We start from the raw sequence: 17,311 nt of genomic DNA, 5'->3' as shown, positions 1-17,311 counted from the left end.
GCCTGTGCAGTACAGCCCGGAGGACGTCCGATGACGGCAGCGCGCCCCCGTGAGACGCACGTTGGAGCGCAGAAGAAGCCCGGCCTGGCAGCCGGCCAGGTCGGGTCGGCCACCGAAGACCGGGAGCCTGCAGGGCCACGGCGAGGGCACGTCCTGGCTGCCACGGGCTGGAGGAAGCCCTTAGGTAAGAGTATTTGCATTTTTATTTTTTTTAGGTCGTGCCTGAACCTTCCCTTTAAGGATTGAAGAGTTAAGTTAAAAACGGTTAACTTTAGGTTTGCTTGAGGTAAAATGTTTCCTGAATACAACATACCTCATCACCATGGTGATCACTCTAGAAACATTATTAAAGACAGGAGATAAGCTTAGTGAATTGATGTCTATGACTGTATTTTGCAGGAACGGATCTTTTGCAGATACTGATCTTTTGCATGTGTACAGTATCTTTGTGTGCAGCATGTTGCAAAGATTTTTTTTTATCTGATGGGGAGTGCAGCTCAATCGAATAGACTGTGTAGGTATGGCTCTCATACTACATGGAAGGGGGTAAAATTGGTCTGTGATCTTTCATTTTCCAAAGACTTTTTTTTTCTGATGTGTGTACCCACCTTAAAGAGGAACTGGAACAACTGGCGCAAGTTTCCGGCGCCTGCGCAGTAGAGCGGACCCGACGGAGATCGGGTATTTCCGTGCCGAAAGCCGCCACAGCGCCCCCGCTGGAGCCAGCAAAGGTAAATATTGAAGCTACAGTCGGCTCTGTCGCCGGCTGTTCGGAGGGCTGCAGCGAGACCCCCGTGGGACAGAGGACGGCGTGGGAAGCCTCATTAGGATCCGGAGGCTTCCCCCACCCGAGGTGAGTACCCCCCAGGGGAGGTTTTTGTTGTTACAGAGTCTCTTTAAGACTAGAACAACTAATGTAAACCTGCATATTTTCATTGATGTTAGTAATTAATATAATATTTTTGATTTGAATACTGCTTTAACTTTTTGCTATTTTATAATTTGATACACCTTTTGTATGTATATGATTATTGATGTTCAAGCTATAGGTTTGCTGTATGCCAGTGGTTCTGGATGCAAGCCTGGCTTTGGGGGCATAAATAGATCATTAACATATTCAGTAGAGGTCCATTGTGGGTAACCATAGATGTTCACTTAAAACAGAAGTTATTTGCAATACACACGGGGCATTGCTTTTTAGTTGGAGGGATTTTCGGTCTTTTAGTCCCCTATCCTTTCCTAGCTTCCCCAAGCTGCTTGGTTACTCTGATGTTAAGAAAGCCCTGTACAACAGCATGTTCTAACCCTAGGTGTGCTGTTGGGCACTAGTCTGAGACACAACTATCCAAGAATAAAATAGGATCTTGTTATAGGCACATCTAATCGTAGTTATACAATTTTGTTTCTACTGTAGATAAGACTATTGGCTCCCTTCTTTACTTTTATAAGCCTGTTTAAACCTTACCCTTTGATATTATGACTGATGAGTTTATAAGGTGTACCTGAACTCATGAACTCTCCTATATTGCAAATGGCTATGGCTAAAGGCTTGTATACTGTACATATACAAGGACTGCTGCCCAGCAGGGATCGGGATTGGATCATTCAGGCCACAGTTCGGAGGCAACTTTGTGCAGGAGCGTTACTAGCCTGTAGACTAGCTATTTGTTCTGTTGCTATGGGAGAAATCATGACCTACAATGCAGGTCATGACAGAGAGGCACGGAGCAAGGTGAGTGAGTAGAACAATGCCCTTTGCTGAGAAGATCCTCCAGGCAGATGCATCGAGGGTGATCGAAGAACACTGTAGACGTGCTAGAGCCCCGATTAGCTACCTCAGCCGAGAACCATCTAGCATTTGTACTAGCCTGGCGGCTAGTAACGCATCTCTTGCTATGGAAGTGCATGTGTGGAGTGGCTTCTGGGTGGTGGGTTGAGAAGGGGGTTGGTCAGGCATTGGTGTCGGTATACATCTGATATGCCGGATAATTGGGTAACATTGAGGTGGGGCTCGTGTGTACACGTTAGATTTTTGGCCAAGACAGTCCTTAAAACCTTCTTAGTGGTAACCCCGAGTCAGGCTCAGGCCGGAAAGCCGCATCTCAGAGTAGTAATCCCGAATTGGATCCATCGGAGGTGTGGAATATGCAGGCCTGCCACGGATCTATCTAGCAGTATTATTTTTAGGGTCTAAAAGCTTGTGACAAAATTGCACTGCTTTTAGACAATACATTTGGAGATAATCATACCGCCATGGAGGTTACCTGCACCTTGGCCAAGTTTTTAATCCAACTTTAGTACTTGGCTTTAGTGTCTGCAGCAGCTGTCAGATATAGCTCAGCAACATTAGTGGTGCAGGTAAAGTAATTCCAACCTTTTCAAAAGGCAAGATGACCGTCCCATGAGCCACTGACTGCACATTCTGCAGCTTCTGCCAGCAAAGTGAATTGACTATGTACGGTAGTAAAATGGTGTTTGATAATTATATGTATGTGTATGTAGGAGGAAATCTTTATTTCAGTTTTCTATTAACTTGTGATTTATTGTTTTTTTTGTTTTTTTTCCTTTCAGGTCAGTAAGGGAAAAGAAGTTCCTGTCTGTGACATGCTGAAATCTTTACCTCTGTGGGCTATTATTGTTGCTCATTTTTCTTACAACTGGACCTTTTACACTTTGCTCACTTTATTGCCTACATATATGAAGGAAATTTTACGTTTTAACGCACAGGAGGTAAGCAAGGCTGGAATATACTGTTACAGCCTAACCTTTTGGATAAGCTATGATTATGTATCAACATGTTTTGAAAGGTGTGAACTGTTGCATGCTATTCCGCATATTTCATATGCAGAAGCTCTCATTTGCCAGTTTGGTAAATGGTTGGTATCACTATACCTGGGGGCGTAGCAATAGGGGTTGCAGAGGTTGCGACCGCATCGGGGCCCTTGGGCCAGAGGGGCCCCGAAGGGCCCTCCCTCAACTACAGTATTAGCTCTCTATTGGTCCTGTGCTCATAATAATGACTTCTATAGATACTTTGAATAGTGCTAATCATTAACAAACTGTTCCCCATCCCCTTCTTGCACCTGTGGTTGCCATTGGCAGGTTTTGGTGTGCTGTATCAGTTATGTATAGAGTGCTTGGGGGGGCCCCAATGTAAAACTTGCATCGGGGCCCACAGCTCCTAAGCTACGCCACTGAATACCATCTCAGGTAGTTGCTTGGCTATCCTATGTCAAAATTACAATCTATATTAACTGTTATTCTGACCAGCTTGGCAAGTGTTCCACTCGTGCATTATTTGATTTAGCTGAAATGATGATTTGTATGTCTAATGACTATTAAAAACCTTAGAAAAGCAAGAAATGTAGGTAGTCCTGTCTGTTGGTTCTGTATTTTTCCTTTATTTTAGGCTAGTTTCTCAATCTGGCATTGCAATGTGGTGTTCTGTAACTTGTTCATGTCATAACCAAAAATTACATTTTCAGTGGCTTATGATGTACCACATGTGAATAAGCAACTAACTAATGTGCGTTACATTAGTCAGTTGCTTAGTGCATCACATTAGTAACATTGTACGCATCAATGTGTATGCTCCTAGTCAGGGCTGTGGAGTCGGTACAAAAATCCTCCGACTCCTCAGTTTAGAATTCCACCGACTCAGACTCCTCTAATTTGCATATTACAATCTTGTTGATTGAAAGTATGTAACATGAAATTTGTTTCTTAACTGCCAACGCTTAGGAATTTTAAAAGACAACTGAAGTTAGGATATGGAGACTGACATATTTATTCACTTTAGTCATAGACTACAACTAATCCTTGGTAAGAGTACTTGTAAAAGGTACAGGCCGGAACAAAGAACATCTATCAGGCCCTAGGCAATGTAACTGTGGGTACATGTAAGAGTGATGTGCAGGTACTCTGCAGGGGAATAAGGAGATTCTTCCTCTATTACACATTCTTCATGCACAGTCTGAACCAGGTTTATGAGTGATAGACAACACCTATGTGCACAACATTCTCAGTGGATTCCCTGCAGCTTTGTGGAGAGTGCATATGTAGAGTATAGTACTACTGTGTAACAAAGTAAACCTGAGACATGAAAAGAAAAGGTTTTTTTTTTTTTGTTTTGTTTTTTTTTTTATATACATACCTGGGGCTTCCTCCAGCCCCCTTCAGGCTAATCAGTCCCTCGCTGTCCTCCTCCACCACCTGGATCTTCTGCTATGAGTCCAGTTACTTGAGCCAGGCTGGCGTAGTGCGCATGCACACACTCTGCCGCCGGGAGCGTACTACGCCTGCGCAGCACTATTGCACAGGTGCAGAACGCTCCTGGCTGTGGATGCAGCATGCGGCCGGACTGCGCTGACTGGCTAAATTACCAGGACTCATAGCAGAAGATCCAGGTGGTGGAGGTGGACAGCGAGGGACTGATTAGCCTGAAGGGGGCTGGAAGAAGCCCCAGGTATGTATAAAACTTTTCTTTTCATCCTTCTCGGGTACCATTTAATTCGTAGTCCCCAAACCAAATTTTAATAACTTATCAAATGATTTGATTTCATGAGCAAAGAGTGCGTACATTTGCATAAATCAGAATCCACGCATAATTATTTCCATCTCATTGACCATCTCTATTAGTGACATGGCTACACATCAGGCTTTATTCTTACAGCATAGATGTTAGTATATATAAGAGATTCCTGTGTACACATCATATATACAGTCACAATCAGATGTGTATATCTGACTTTAAAAATACGGGGACTGCTTTATTGAAGCAGCACAAGTAACTAATTTTGATTGGTTTATTTCATATTTGTGGACTAAGCACAGCTATTACTGTATGTATAAATTATTTATGATAACTATTATCTGAGAAATAGAACATTTTATCATATTTTCTATTTTAACTACAGTTTAAATTCATTAGGAGTCGGAGTCGGTGCATTTTTTTTCCCCGACTCCAGGCAACCAAAATTGCCCCGACTCCACGACTCCGACTCCACAGCCCTGCTCCTAGTAATGCACTGCATATTCTGCGTTGTACCAACGCAATGTGTAGCATTGGAAGTGATGAAATGTGAACTGTTCATAGACTTTGAATGCGCCAAATGACATCAGTTAAGAGACATCGGGCCATATGCAATTCACTTTTTCACCTGAGTTTTCTCCTAGGTAATGATTTTTCATCTTCTTTTTAAAATAGCCTTCCAGCACTTTTCAATTAAAAAAGTACCAAAAAATAAATCAAAAAGTACTATTAAATTTATTTTGAGTATTTTCTAGTACAGAATGCCGCCGCAAGGCTGTTAACGAGCCAACCCCGCCATTGCCACATAAAACCAACCCTGTGCTCACTCCACAGCCTACCGATAAAATGGAGAATTCTGTTTAAGATTGGCTTACTGACATTCAAATCCTTGCACAATCTGGGACCTGGATACCTGAAGGACTTGTTGCAACTGCATCACACCCCCCACAATCTTAGATCAAAAGGACGTAACACCTTGGTCACCCCCAGAGTCCACCTCAAAACCTTTGGAGACAGAGCCTTTTGTCATGCTGCCCCTACACTTTGGAACTCCCTGCCACACCCAATCAGGACAGCTCCATCTCTGGAAGCATTTAAGTCTAAACTGAAAACCTACCTCTTCAGTTTGGCATTCATGAACATCTGACTATCTCCTCTGTAACTCAACCCAGCCTGCAACCCTGTATTAATCTGAGACACAGCTATGCGCTTTGAGTCCTATGGGAGAAAAGCGCTTTACAAATGTTATTGTATTGTATTATTATTGTATTGCTTTTTGGTGGCTTAAAGGACATTTTATTGACAAGTTAAAATATCACCTAGGAAAAAACTCAGGAGAAAAAGTGAATTGCATATGGGCCATCGTGTCTATGAGAAGATATTTATTGTACTTGACCACCAGGTTTGCACACCTGGTGGGATTTTGTCCCACTCTTTGCAAATCCACTCCAAGGCAGTATGGCTTTGAGGCTTATGTTTTGCAACTCGAACCTTCAACTCCCTCCACTGATTTTTCTCTTACATTAAAGTCTGGAAACTGACTAGACCAGGGGTGCCCACACTTTTTCGGGTCGTGAGCTACTTTGAAAATTACAGAGCCCGAGAGATCTACCAACTTCCACCCCCCCCCCCCCCCCCCCAAATAAAACATTGCAGCATAATTGGGCAGCTGCAGAATCCCCCATCCTGATTTCTAAAGGCCCATACACACGTCGGATCTTCCTGAACGACGGGTCGTTTGAACGTCCCGTCGTTTAGTCGTCCGCACGCCAAATCAGGCGTGTGTACAGTCCGTCGTTCGGGTGATTAAGACTGGTCAAAATCAGTCTTATCGCCCGAATGACTGACTGTACACACGCCCGATTTGGCGTGCGGACGACTGAACGACGGGACGTTCAAACGACCCGTCCGGGAAAATCCGACGTGTGTATGGGCCTTTAAAAGCAAGTCAGTAAGTGTAAATAGGATTGTCCTTGTATGTCCAGTATAGACAAGGGTTCAATCTACAAGCTAGCTGATATGCAGTATTTGGAATCCTTTGAACTATTTACAATGTTATCAGAGATCCTTCTCAAAGAGGATCCATTAACTACTCATTTACTCAGTGAGACATGAAAGCAGTCTTAAACACCACATTTGTGCTCCCATCTCAGTGTGCTGCTGGCTGGTGTTAAAGACTAATTACAGTGTGATCAGCCAGCAGCTGCAAACCTGTGTCAGCCAGGGTGAGATATTTGCATGTAGACTCCCTCACCCTTCTCTGCAGGAAGCTCTTAGCTTCTTTTGACAGCCTTCCCAGTCTCCCTTCAGCCCCTCCTAGAGCTCCGTGAAACACCACGCTGTCTCCTGCATTCACTCTTCACCACTGTTTCCTCTGTGCATCCTGAAAAGGGAGGGGCCACAGACGCTGACTTTCGCTGGCTGTTCCTCTCCTCTGGCCACGTGCTGCTCTGCATAGCGCAGCAGAGCAGCACAATTAGATAGTACACAGGCGCAGCGGCAGTGTCTGGCGCACTACTTTAAAACACCCGGCCGCGATCTACCCAGGAGTCCTTCGCGATCTACCGGTAGATCGCGATCGACGCATTGGGCACCCCTGGACTAGACCTTCACATACTTCTTCTGAACCACTCCTTTGTTGCCTTGACTGTGTGTTTTGGGTCATTGTCCTCTTGGAATGACCATCCAAGACCCATTTTCAATGGAGAATCGGTACGATAGCCAGGCAATTTGCATTGTTCAAAAGGAAATGTCAGCCTCCATATCCCTCTCATTTCAGGTGTGCTTGAAATTTCTTTTTGCCAGCCTGGAATCTGTACTCTTTATGGAGTATGGACGGCCTAGAAAATTCACATTTTGCTGCAGGGGTAATTAGCTGTACAGAGTAGGAGCTGTTTATATTCCATACCTAGACTGATCCATTGACTTGTGACCATCTAGAACATTTCCATATCACAATCTGTTCGGAGCCCTGAGTAGTAACTGTAACTTGGTTACATGCTGGCAGGCAGCTGAAATAAGATTATCCATAAATACCTGCAATAAGTGGATATGTTCAGTGTGGTTGGTTTTGACACAATACATTTTTTTTTTTGTCTGTTCTACAATTTGCAGAACAAAGTTATTAAAGTGACCCTGAGACGAAGGGGCATAAAAGATTCATACATACCTGGGGCTTCCCCCAGCCCCCTCCATGCAGATCGTTTCCGGTCTATAGCCTTCTGGATCATCCGGTATCAGTTCCGTTCTCCCCGGCCAGTAATTGCATAGTGTGCAATGCCCGGCTGTGCGCGCTCGCCTCACCATGCTCCCGTCACCGGGAGCGTTCAGAACGCTCCCAGCCGCGGGAGTGATAAGGGGAGCATGCTTGGGAGCACTGCGCCTGCGCTGACTGGCCGGGGAAAATGGGACTGATACCGGATGATGCAGAAGGCTTTAGACCGCAGTGTGGGAACGATCTGTGTGGAAGGGGCTGGAGGAAGCCCCAGGTATGTATAAATCTTTCATGCCCCTTCGTCTCTGGTACACTTTCACTTGCTAGCCTTTCCATTAAAGAGGAACTGAAGTAAGAGGTATACGGAAGCTGCCATATTTATTTCCTTTTAATCAATACCAGGTTCCTGGCAGCCCTGCTGGTCTATTTCTCTGCAGTAGTATCTGAATAACACCAGAAACAAGCATGCAGCTAGTCTTGTCAGATCTGACTTAAAGGCTGAAACGCCTGACCTGCTGCATGCTTGTTCAGGGGCTATGGCTAATAGTATTAGAGGCAGAGGATCAACAGGGCTGCCAGGCAACTGGTATTGCTTAAAAGGAAATAAACATGGCAGCCTCCATATACCTCTCTTCAGTTCCCCTTTAAGCACCTGCATTCTATTTGCAGTCACTATCTTCCATGTGCAGTTAAATATCAACTGTGAATAAGAGGTATTTATGGAAATCTTTCCATATAGCAAGGTCTGTCCTGAGATGGGAAAGGAGAACTACGCGGATTGAGAAAACTTTTTGAATGACTAAAACTTTTTGAAAAGTTATAAATCACAAATATTATCAGCTGCTATTCCATTGCCGTGCATGTGTTTCAGCATACCCGCGGTGCAATGCGGCTATAGGCGCATCGCACCGCTTCTAGTGGAAACAGGCCCTTAATGATTTGTAAAATAGGAGTATAGTTGATGCTGAATACTACCTTGATGCCATTCTGGTTGTGGATGACAGTACTGTACTACCGGTAATTGGTCTGGTTTTGAAACCTCTTTTTGGCCTTTGGACGGTTATATTACACACTACATAACTGGAAGTGGTATACAAAAAGGGCATGTGATGATTTTGTTATAAACACTGTGGTTATGCATTGTGCTTTCCTTTTGCTTACTATGAAAATGATTTCATTACTAACTAAGATTCACCTGTGTGTCTGTTTTACAGAATGGATTTCTTTCTGCACTTCCTTACTTTGGTTGTTGGCTTTGCATGGTAATTAGTGGTTATATTGCAGACTTTATGAGGGAAAGATTGCTATTTTCAACTGTAGCAGTGCGCAAAATTTTTAATACAATAGGTAAGAATAATATGCATTTAAAATGTCTATTTCTAAAAACTGAAATACTGTTATAGTAGAACTTATTGTGAATGGGACTTCCCAGTACAACAATATTCTGAAGGATGTATCCCATGCTTGTATAGATTCTGCTCTTTGCAGTATTAACCATACATAGGCTGATTTACAACACAGTATGCCTAGCCAATCAACCCCTATTCAAGTGGAATCCGTTCAGTTCACAGTGAACTCAATTTTTTTCGATTTCTGCAGAAGTCTATTAACCACTTGAGGACCGTGGGCTTTACCCCCCTTAAAGCGGACTATAACCCTGCATTTCAACTTTGCTCTAAAACATTATTTACAGTATATTATATGCAACCAGCATTTTTTTTTTGTTTACTAGACCAGCATTGGAAAGGTTACACAGAGCTTTAAAGGGGTTCTGTTAGGGGTTTCTGAGGAGAAAAACAGACCCTTACCTTGGGCTTCTATCAGCCCCGTGCAGCGGTAATGTCCCACGCCGTCCTCCTCCCATCTGCTGTTCTCTGCCGCCGGCCCCGGTCTAAGCGGCATGGGATCGAACTGCGGCTGCGCTACAGTGGCCGCGCACCCGCTCGCTTCCGCCTGCGTCATCGGAAGCTTACTGCGCAAGCGCAGTACAAGGCTCCGTTGTACTGCGCCTGCGCAGTAAGCCTCAGATGACGCGAGCGGAGGCACGGCAACGCGCATTATTCGTCTGTGTGACAGACGAATAATAGCCCGGTGCCGGCTGCGGGGAACGGCAGATGGGAGCAGGACGGCGTGGGACATTACCACTGCAGGGGGCTGATAGAAGCCCCAGGTAATTGGCAGTTTTTCTCCTCAGGAACCCCCACAGAACCCCTTTAAAGTTCCTGGAGATTTCTGCAGACTCATCCGAAGCTGAAATAGATACATTTTGTTTACATAAATGTATCTAAGTGTTGAATGTTACACACTTTGGCTGTCCTCCAGCTCAGTCAGAGAGAGTGAGTCACATTCAACACTTAGGCCTGGTGCACACCAAAAACCGCTAGCAGATCCGCAAAATGCTAGCAGATTTTGAAACGCTTTTTCTTCTTTTTCTGTAGTGTTTCAGCTAGCATTTTGCGGTTTTGTGAAGCGTTTTTGGTGTAGTAGATTTCATGTATTGTTACAGTAAAGCTGTTACTGAACAGCTACTGTAACAAAAACCGCCTGGCAAACCGCTCTGAAGTGCCGTTTTTCAGAGCGGTTTGCGTTTTTTTCCTATACTTAACATTGAGGCAGAAACGCCTCCACAATCCAAAATCTGCAGCAGCCCGGGAGTATGCGTTTCTGCAAAACGCCTCCCGCTCTGGTGTGCACCAGCCCATTGAAATACATTACCCAAGCGGATCCGCACCCGCAAGCGGATCGCAAACCGCAGCCGAACCGCTCTGGTGTGCACTAGGCCTATGATACATTTATGTAAACAAAATGTATCTATTTCAGCTTCGGATGCGTCTGCAGAAATCTCCAGGAACTTTAAAACTCTGTGTAACCCTTCCAATGCTGGTCTAGTAAAAAAAAAAAAAAAATGCTGGTTGCATATAATATGCTGTAAATAATGTTTTAGAGCAAAGTTGAAATGCAGGGTTATATTCCGCTTTAAGGACCAGACCCTTTTTTTCCATTCAGACCACTGCAGCTTTCACGGTTTATTGCTCGCTCATACAACCTACCACTTAAATGAATTTTGGCTCCTTTTCTTGTCACTAATAAAGCTTTCTATTGGTGCTATTTGATTGCTGCTGCGATTTTTACTTTTTATTATATTCATCAAAAAAGACATGAATTTTGTCCAAAAAAATGATTTTTTAACTTTCTGTGCTGACATTTTTCAAATAAAGTAAAATTTCTGTATACATGTAGCATGAAAAATTTGGACAAACATGTTTTTGATTAAAAACCCCATTCAGCCTATATTTATTGGTTTGGGTAAAAGTTATAGTGTTTACAAACTATGGTGCAAAAAGTGAATTTTCCCATTTTGTAGCATCTATGACCACCTGACATGTTTCATGAGGGGCTAGAATTCCAGGATAGTATAAATACCCCCCAAATGACCCCATTTGGGAAAGAAGACATCCCAAAGTATTCACTGAGAGGCATAGTGAGTTCATAGAAGATATTATTTTTTTGTCACAAGTTAGCGGAAAATGACAGTTTGTGACAAGAAAAAAAAAGTTTCAATTTCTGCTAACTTGTGACCAAAAAAAAAAATGAAATCTGCCACGGACTCACCATGCCCCTCTCTGAATACCTTGAAGGGTCTACTTTCCAAAATGGGGCCATTTGTGGGGTGTGTTTACTGTCCTGGCATTTTGGGGGGTGCTAATTTGTAAGCACCCCTGTAAAGCCTAAAGGTGCTCATTGGACTTTGGGCCCCTTACCGCAGTTGGGCTGCAAAAAAGTGCCACACATGTGGTATTGCCGTACTCAGGAGAAGTAGTATAATGTGTTTTGAGGTGTATTTTTACACATACCCATGCTGGGTGGGAGAAATATCTCTGTAAATGACTATGGTTTGATTTTTTTTTTTTTTTTTACACACAATTGTCCATTTACAGAGATATTTCTCCCACCCAGCATGGGTATGTGTAAAAATACACCCCAAAACACATTATACTACTTCTCCTGAGTACGGCGATACCACATGTGTGGCACTTTTTTGCACCCTAACTGCGCTAAGGGGCCCAAAGTCCAATGAGTACCTTTAGGATTTCACAGGTCGTTTTTTGTTTCAAGACTACTCCTCACAGTTTAGGGCCCCTAAAATGCCAGGGCAGTTTAGGAACCCCATTTTAGTAAGACACCCCAAGGTATTCCATTAGGAGTATGGTGAGTTCATAGAAGATTTTATTTTTTGTCACAAGTTAGCGGAAATTGATTTTAATTGTTTTTTTTTCACAAAGGGTCATTTTCCGCTCACTTGTAACAAAAAATAAAATCTTCTATGAACTCACCATACTCCTAATGGAATACCTTGGGGTGTCTTTCTAAAATGGGGTCATTAGGGGGGTTCCTATACTGCCCTGGCATTTTAGGGGCCCTAAACCGTGAGGAGTAGTCTTGAAACCAAATGTCGCAAAATGACCTGTGAAATCCTAAAAGTACTAATTGGACTTTGGGCCCCTTAGCGCACTTAGGGTGTAAAAAAGTGCCACATGTGGTACCGCCGTACTCAGGAGAAGTAGTATAATGTGTTTTGGGGTGTATTTTTACACATACCCATGCTGAGTGGGAGAAATCTCTCTGTAAATGGACAATTGTGTGTAAATAAAAAAAAAAAAAAAAAAATCAAACCATAGTCATTTACAGAGATATTTCTCCCACCCAGCATGGGTATGTGTAAAAATACACCCCAAAACACATTATACTACTTCTCCTGAGTACGGCGATACCACATGTGACACTTTTTTTGCAGCCTAGGTGAGCTAAGGGGCCCAACGTCCTATTCACAGGTCATTTTGAGGCATTTGTTTTCTAGACTACTCCTCACAGTTTAGGGTCCCTAAAATGCCAGGGCAGTATAGGAACCCCACAAGTGACCCCATTTTAGAAAGAAGACACCCCAAGGTATTCCATTAGGAGTATGGCGAGTTCATAGAAGATTTTATTTTTTTTGTCACAAGTTAGTGAAAAATGACACTGTGAAAAAAAACCCAATAAAAATAAATTTCCACTAACTTTTGAAAAAAAATAAAAACTTCTATGAACTCGTCATACACCTAACAGAATACATTGGGGTGTCTTTTTTCTAAAATGGGTGTCTTTTTTCTAAAATGGGGTCACTTGTGGGGTTCCTATACCGCCCTGGCATTTTATGGGCCCAAAACCGTGAGTAGTCTGGAAACCAAATGTCTCAAAATGACTGTTCAGGGGTATAAGCATCTGAAAATGTTGATGACAGGTGGTCTATGAGGGGGCAAATTTTGTGGAACCGGTCATAAGCAGGGTGGCCTTTTAGATGACAGGTTGTATTGGGCCTGATCTGATGGATAGGAGTGCTAGGGGGTGACAGGAGGTGATTGATGGGTGTCTCGGGGTGGTTAGAGGGGAAAATAGATGCAATCAATGCACTGGGGAGGTGATCGGAAGGGGGTCTGAGGGGGATCTGAGGGTTTGGCCGAGTGATCAGGAGCCCACACGGGGCAAATTAGGGCCTGATCTGATGGGTAGGTGCTAGGGGGTGACAGGAGGTGATTGATGGGTGTCTCAAGGTGTGATTAGAGGGGGGAATAGATGCAAGCAATGCACTGGCGAGGTGATCAGGGCTGGGGTCTGAGGTCGTTCTGAGGGTGTGGGCGGGTGATTGAGTGCCCTAGGGGCAGATAGGGGTCTAATCTGATGGGTAGCAGTGACCGGGGGTGATTGATGGGTAATTAGTGGGTGTTTAGGGTAGAGAACAGATGTAAACAATGTATTTGGGAGGTGATCTGACGTCGGATCTGCGGGTGATCTATTGGTGTGGGTGGGTGATCAGATTACCCGCAAGGGGCAGGTTAGGGGCTGATTGATGGGTGATTGACAGGTGATCAGTGGGTTATTACAGGGAAGAACAGATGTAAATAATGCAGTGATGAATTGATAAGGGGGGGGTCTGAGGGCAATCTGAGCATGTAGGCGGGTGATTGGGTGCCCGCAAGGGGCAGATTAGGGTCTGATCTGATGGGTAACAGTGATAGGGGGTGATTGATGGGTAATTGATGGGTAATTAGTGGGTGTTTAGGGTAGAGAAGAGATGTAAACAATGCACTTGGGAGGTGATCTGATGTCGGATCTGCGGGCGATCTATTGGTGTGGGTGGGTGATCAGATTGCCCGCAAGGGGCAGGTTAGGGGCTGATTGATGGGTGGCAGTGACAGGGGGTGATTGACGGGTGAGTGACAGGTGATCTGGGGGATAGATGCATACAGTACCCGGGGGAGGGGATATCTGGGGGGGGGGGGTCTGGGGAGAATCTGATGGGTGGGGTGGTGATCAGGAGGGAGCAGGGGGCAGTTTAGGGCATAAAAAAAAATAGCGTTGACAGATAGTGACAGGGAGTGATTAATGGGTGATTAGGGGGGTGATTGGGTGCAAACAGTGGTCTGGGGGGTGGGCAGGGGGGGGGTGTGTCTGAGGGGTGCTGTGGGCGATCAGGGGGCAGGGGGGGGGGAAATCAGTGTGCTTGGGTGCAGACTAGGGTGGCTGCAGCCTGCCCTGGTGGTCCCTCAGACACTGGGACCACCAGGGCAGGAGGCAGCCTGTATAATACACTTTGTATACATTACAAAGTGTATTATACACTTTGTATGCGGCGATCCGGGTGCTAGTAACCCGCCGGCGCTTCCGGCGGGTTACAGCGTGAGAGGGGCGGAGCCAGTCCCCGGCGGAGGATCGCGTCACGAATGACGCGAACGCTCCGCCCATGCCCGTACAAGGACCGCCGCCAATTGTACATGCGGCGGTCCTTGCGGGATCCACTTCCCGGCCGCCATTTGTACATGCGGCGGTCGGGAAGTGGTTAAGCATTGATTGACCCCCAGTGTTTTTCTGTTCAATGCAGTGCAACACTGAGGGCCATCAATCCTGCGCTGTGCCCCACGAAACAAATACTCAAAATAATGTTGACATTAGTTTTTCACCTACTTTTTGGTACTTTTCCCATTGTAAAATGCTAAAAAATGTTATTTTAAATCGAATATGAAAAATTATCTCCTAGGAGAAAAGTCAGGTGAAAAAGTGAATTGCATATGGGCCATATCTAATTCACTTTTCCACCTGACTTTTCTCCTAGGAGATAATTTTTCATCTTCGATTTAAAATTTTCCAGCAATTTTCCACTAAAAAAGTACCAAAAAGTAAGTGAAAAGGTAATATCAAAGTTATTTTGAGTATCTTTTGCTTTTTGGTGGTTTAAAGGGCATTTTATTGACAAGTTTAAAAATATCACCTAGGAGAAAACTCAGGTGAAAAAGTGAATTGCGTATGGGCCCGGGGGCCATATGCAATTCGAGGAGATAAGAAGCTGAAAACTTGCGAGCTTCTTATCTCCTCACATCGCTCAGGATTTACCGGCAAATTCAATTGCCAGTTTCACCTGAGCGATGTCCTTGCGTAAAGGTGCATAACTCATGCGAATACTAGGTATTCGCTGAGCGATGCTCCTGTGTGGCCAGCAATGTGGAGTGAGGCATTTGTGCTGTGGAGCTGTCCTTCAGCACCACAACACTGCTGCCTCGCTCCCCGGAAGATGCGAGCGCATTGTCGCAAGAGCCAGCGCATCGTCGCAAAGCTCTTGCCCGTCGCCTCCTGCCGCTCGTTGCTACAGCGGGGCCTTCAGAAGATACATGCCTGCATCGTTCCGTCTCGCCGCATGTCCCACGCCGCTCCTCCGCTCATCTCTGTGACTGTCTAGTGTTCTCGGAGCACGGCAAAGCATCTTTGAGTCTCCCGCCGGGGCTCCCCATTCCTCCACTAAGTGGCCCAATGAGAATCATCCTGATTCTAATTGGACCAATGAGAATCAGGATGATTCTCATTGGGCCACCTAGTGGCCACCTAGTTTTCTCCTAGGTGATATTTTTAAACAGTCACAGAGATGAGCGGAGGAGCAGCGTGGGACATGCGGCGAGACGGGAACGATGGAGGTATGTTGGTTTTTTTGTTTTGTTACATTTTAAATAGGTAAGGAGTCAACTGACTCCTTTACTTATTTAAATCACTGGCATCTGGGGTTTCCTTAGTAAAGGAGGCTCCCAGATGCCAAAAACAGCCCAGCCCGCTGACAGCAGCGATAGGTCTTTTCGCCTGCTCAGAGCAGGTGAAAAGTTAGCACCTATGTTTGGCGGGAAGCATCCCTTCCTGGGGGGTGCAAAATGCAATTGCATAGGGGGAAAGGAACTTGCTGGGCGATTATATCGCCCAAGCGAGTTCTTTTCCGCCCTGGGGGGGTGTTAAATGCAATTGCATTAGGCAACCTTGCTGACGCCTAATTTAAGAACTCGCCAGCACTTAGCGCTGGCGAGTTTGGTAATTGCATAGGGCCCCATGTGTCCATTTTAGATGCAGAATCTCCACCAAAGTGTTGCTTTGGCTGCTCGACATATTTGTTCTTTCTCTTCATTGGTTGCCAATTAACCAGATAATCCATTTCAAACTCTTAAAAGGACATCAGTCATATAAGTTAAAAAAAAATTCAAAACTTCAAAAATTGCAAATGAAGAGTTACTTCCACTATAAAATGCTCAAAGGTTACCACTAAATCACTTTAAATCCGTCATGTAACAATCTGACATTTGACTAGAATGAACCAACTGGTAGGGACAGCCGTTTTTGAATAAGGTCACTGCTGGTTGGGGTTGCCTCTAAATATGTTCAGTTAGTTGGCCCTTGCTTATTCCCCTGGCGCTGATACTAGCTTAAGTGTGACACTGTCACACTGATCTTGGAGGAATCCTCACCGAGAGGACCCCAGAGAGGTGTGGCTTAAGTAGATGACAGCCACACAGCAAGAGGCACAGTCACCAGGTTCCCATGGCAAATGGCTATTGCAAACGGAGCAGCATAATGCTGCAGCACAATTTTAAAATACCAATTTTTTTAAAAACTTTTTTGACTGATGACTTAACTTTTAACCTACAAAGCTTTCCATAATCTCTCTACCCAGTACATTTGCTCTGCGCACAACCTCCTTCTGTCGTTCTCTAGAATCACCTCCTTGAATTCACATGTACAAGATTTTCTTGTGTTAAGTTTCTTCCTCGGGCATTATACAGAACTGGATCAGAACCAAAAAGTAATATACAGAGACGTGTATATGATTCTCTAGGCTCAGTCTGACATGTCACACAGTTTTACCTCCTTTGAAATGTAAAAAGACCTCATCAGTGCTCATATCTGTTGAGCCCTGGGAGCATTTACCAATAGAGGTAAACACAAACCATATTCAATTTGGCTCTCAGCCAGAAAGCGGCACCAAAGCTAAAGGTACGTACACACGTCTGATCTTTCTGAATGACTTGGCGTTCAAACTGGTCGTTTGAACTACAGTTTGGCATGTGTACGAACAATCGTAAGACTGATAGCAACAGTTTTGACTGATACGCTTGGCCGTTCCATGAACTGTCAATTCAAACGACAGTTAGGTTTATACATGTGTACAAACTTGTTGTTTGAATGTCTTTTAGTGCCAAACTAATAGACTTTCAAAC

At 44.5% G+C, this 17,311-nt stretch overlaps 1 protein-coding gene across 1 annotated transcript in view; it reads left to right on the top strand.

The window, feature by feature from the left end:
* The window catches only part of SLC17A5 (solute carrier family 17 member 5), a 62,570-nt gene that overhangs the window by 32,622 nt on the left and 12,637 nt on the right, over positions 1–17,311 (top strand). Inside the window, exons 7-8 of the mRNA XM_068281492.1 lie at positions 2,572–2,730; positions 8,960–9,092. Coding sequence (XP_068137593.1) covers positions 2,572–2,730; positions 8,960–9,092 — 292 coding nt within the window. The remainder of the gene's footprint in view (positions 1–2,571; positions 2,731–8,959; positions 9,093–17,311) is intronic.

Source organism: Hyperolius riggenbachi, chromosome 4, assembly GCF_040937935.1.
Source record: "Hyperolius riggenbachi isolate aHypRig1 chromosome 4, aHypRig1.pri, whole genome shotgun sequence".
In the NCBI taxonomy this organism is placed as follows: domain Eukaryota; kingdom Metazoa; phylum Chordata; class Amphibia; order Anura; family Hyperoliidae; genus Hyperolius; species Hyperolius riggenbachi.
The sequence above is the reverse complement of the archived record's forward strand: the minus strand, read 5'-3'. Positions and strand labels throughout refer to the sequence as shown.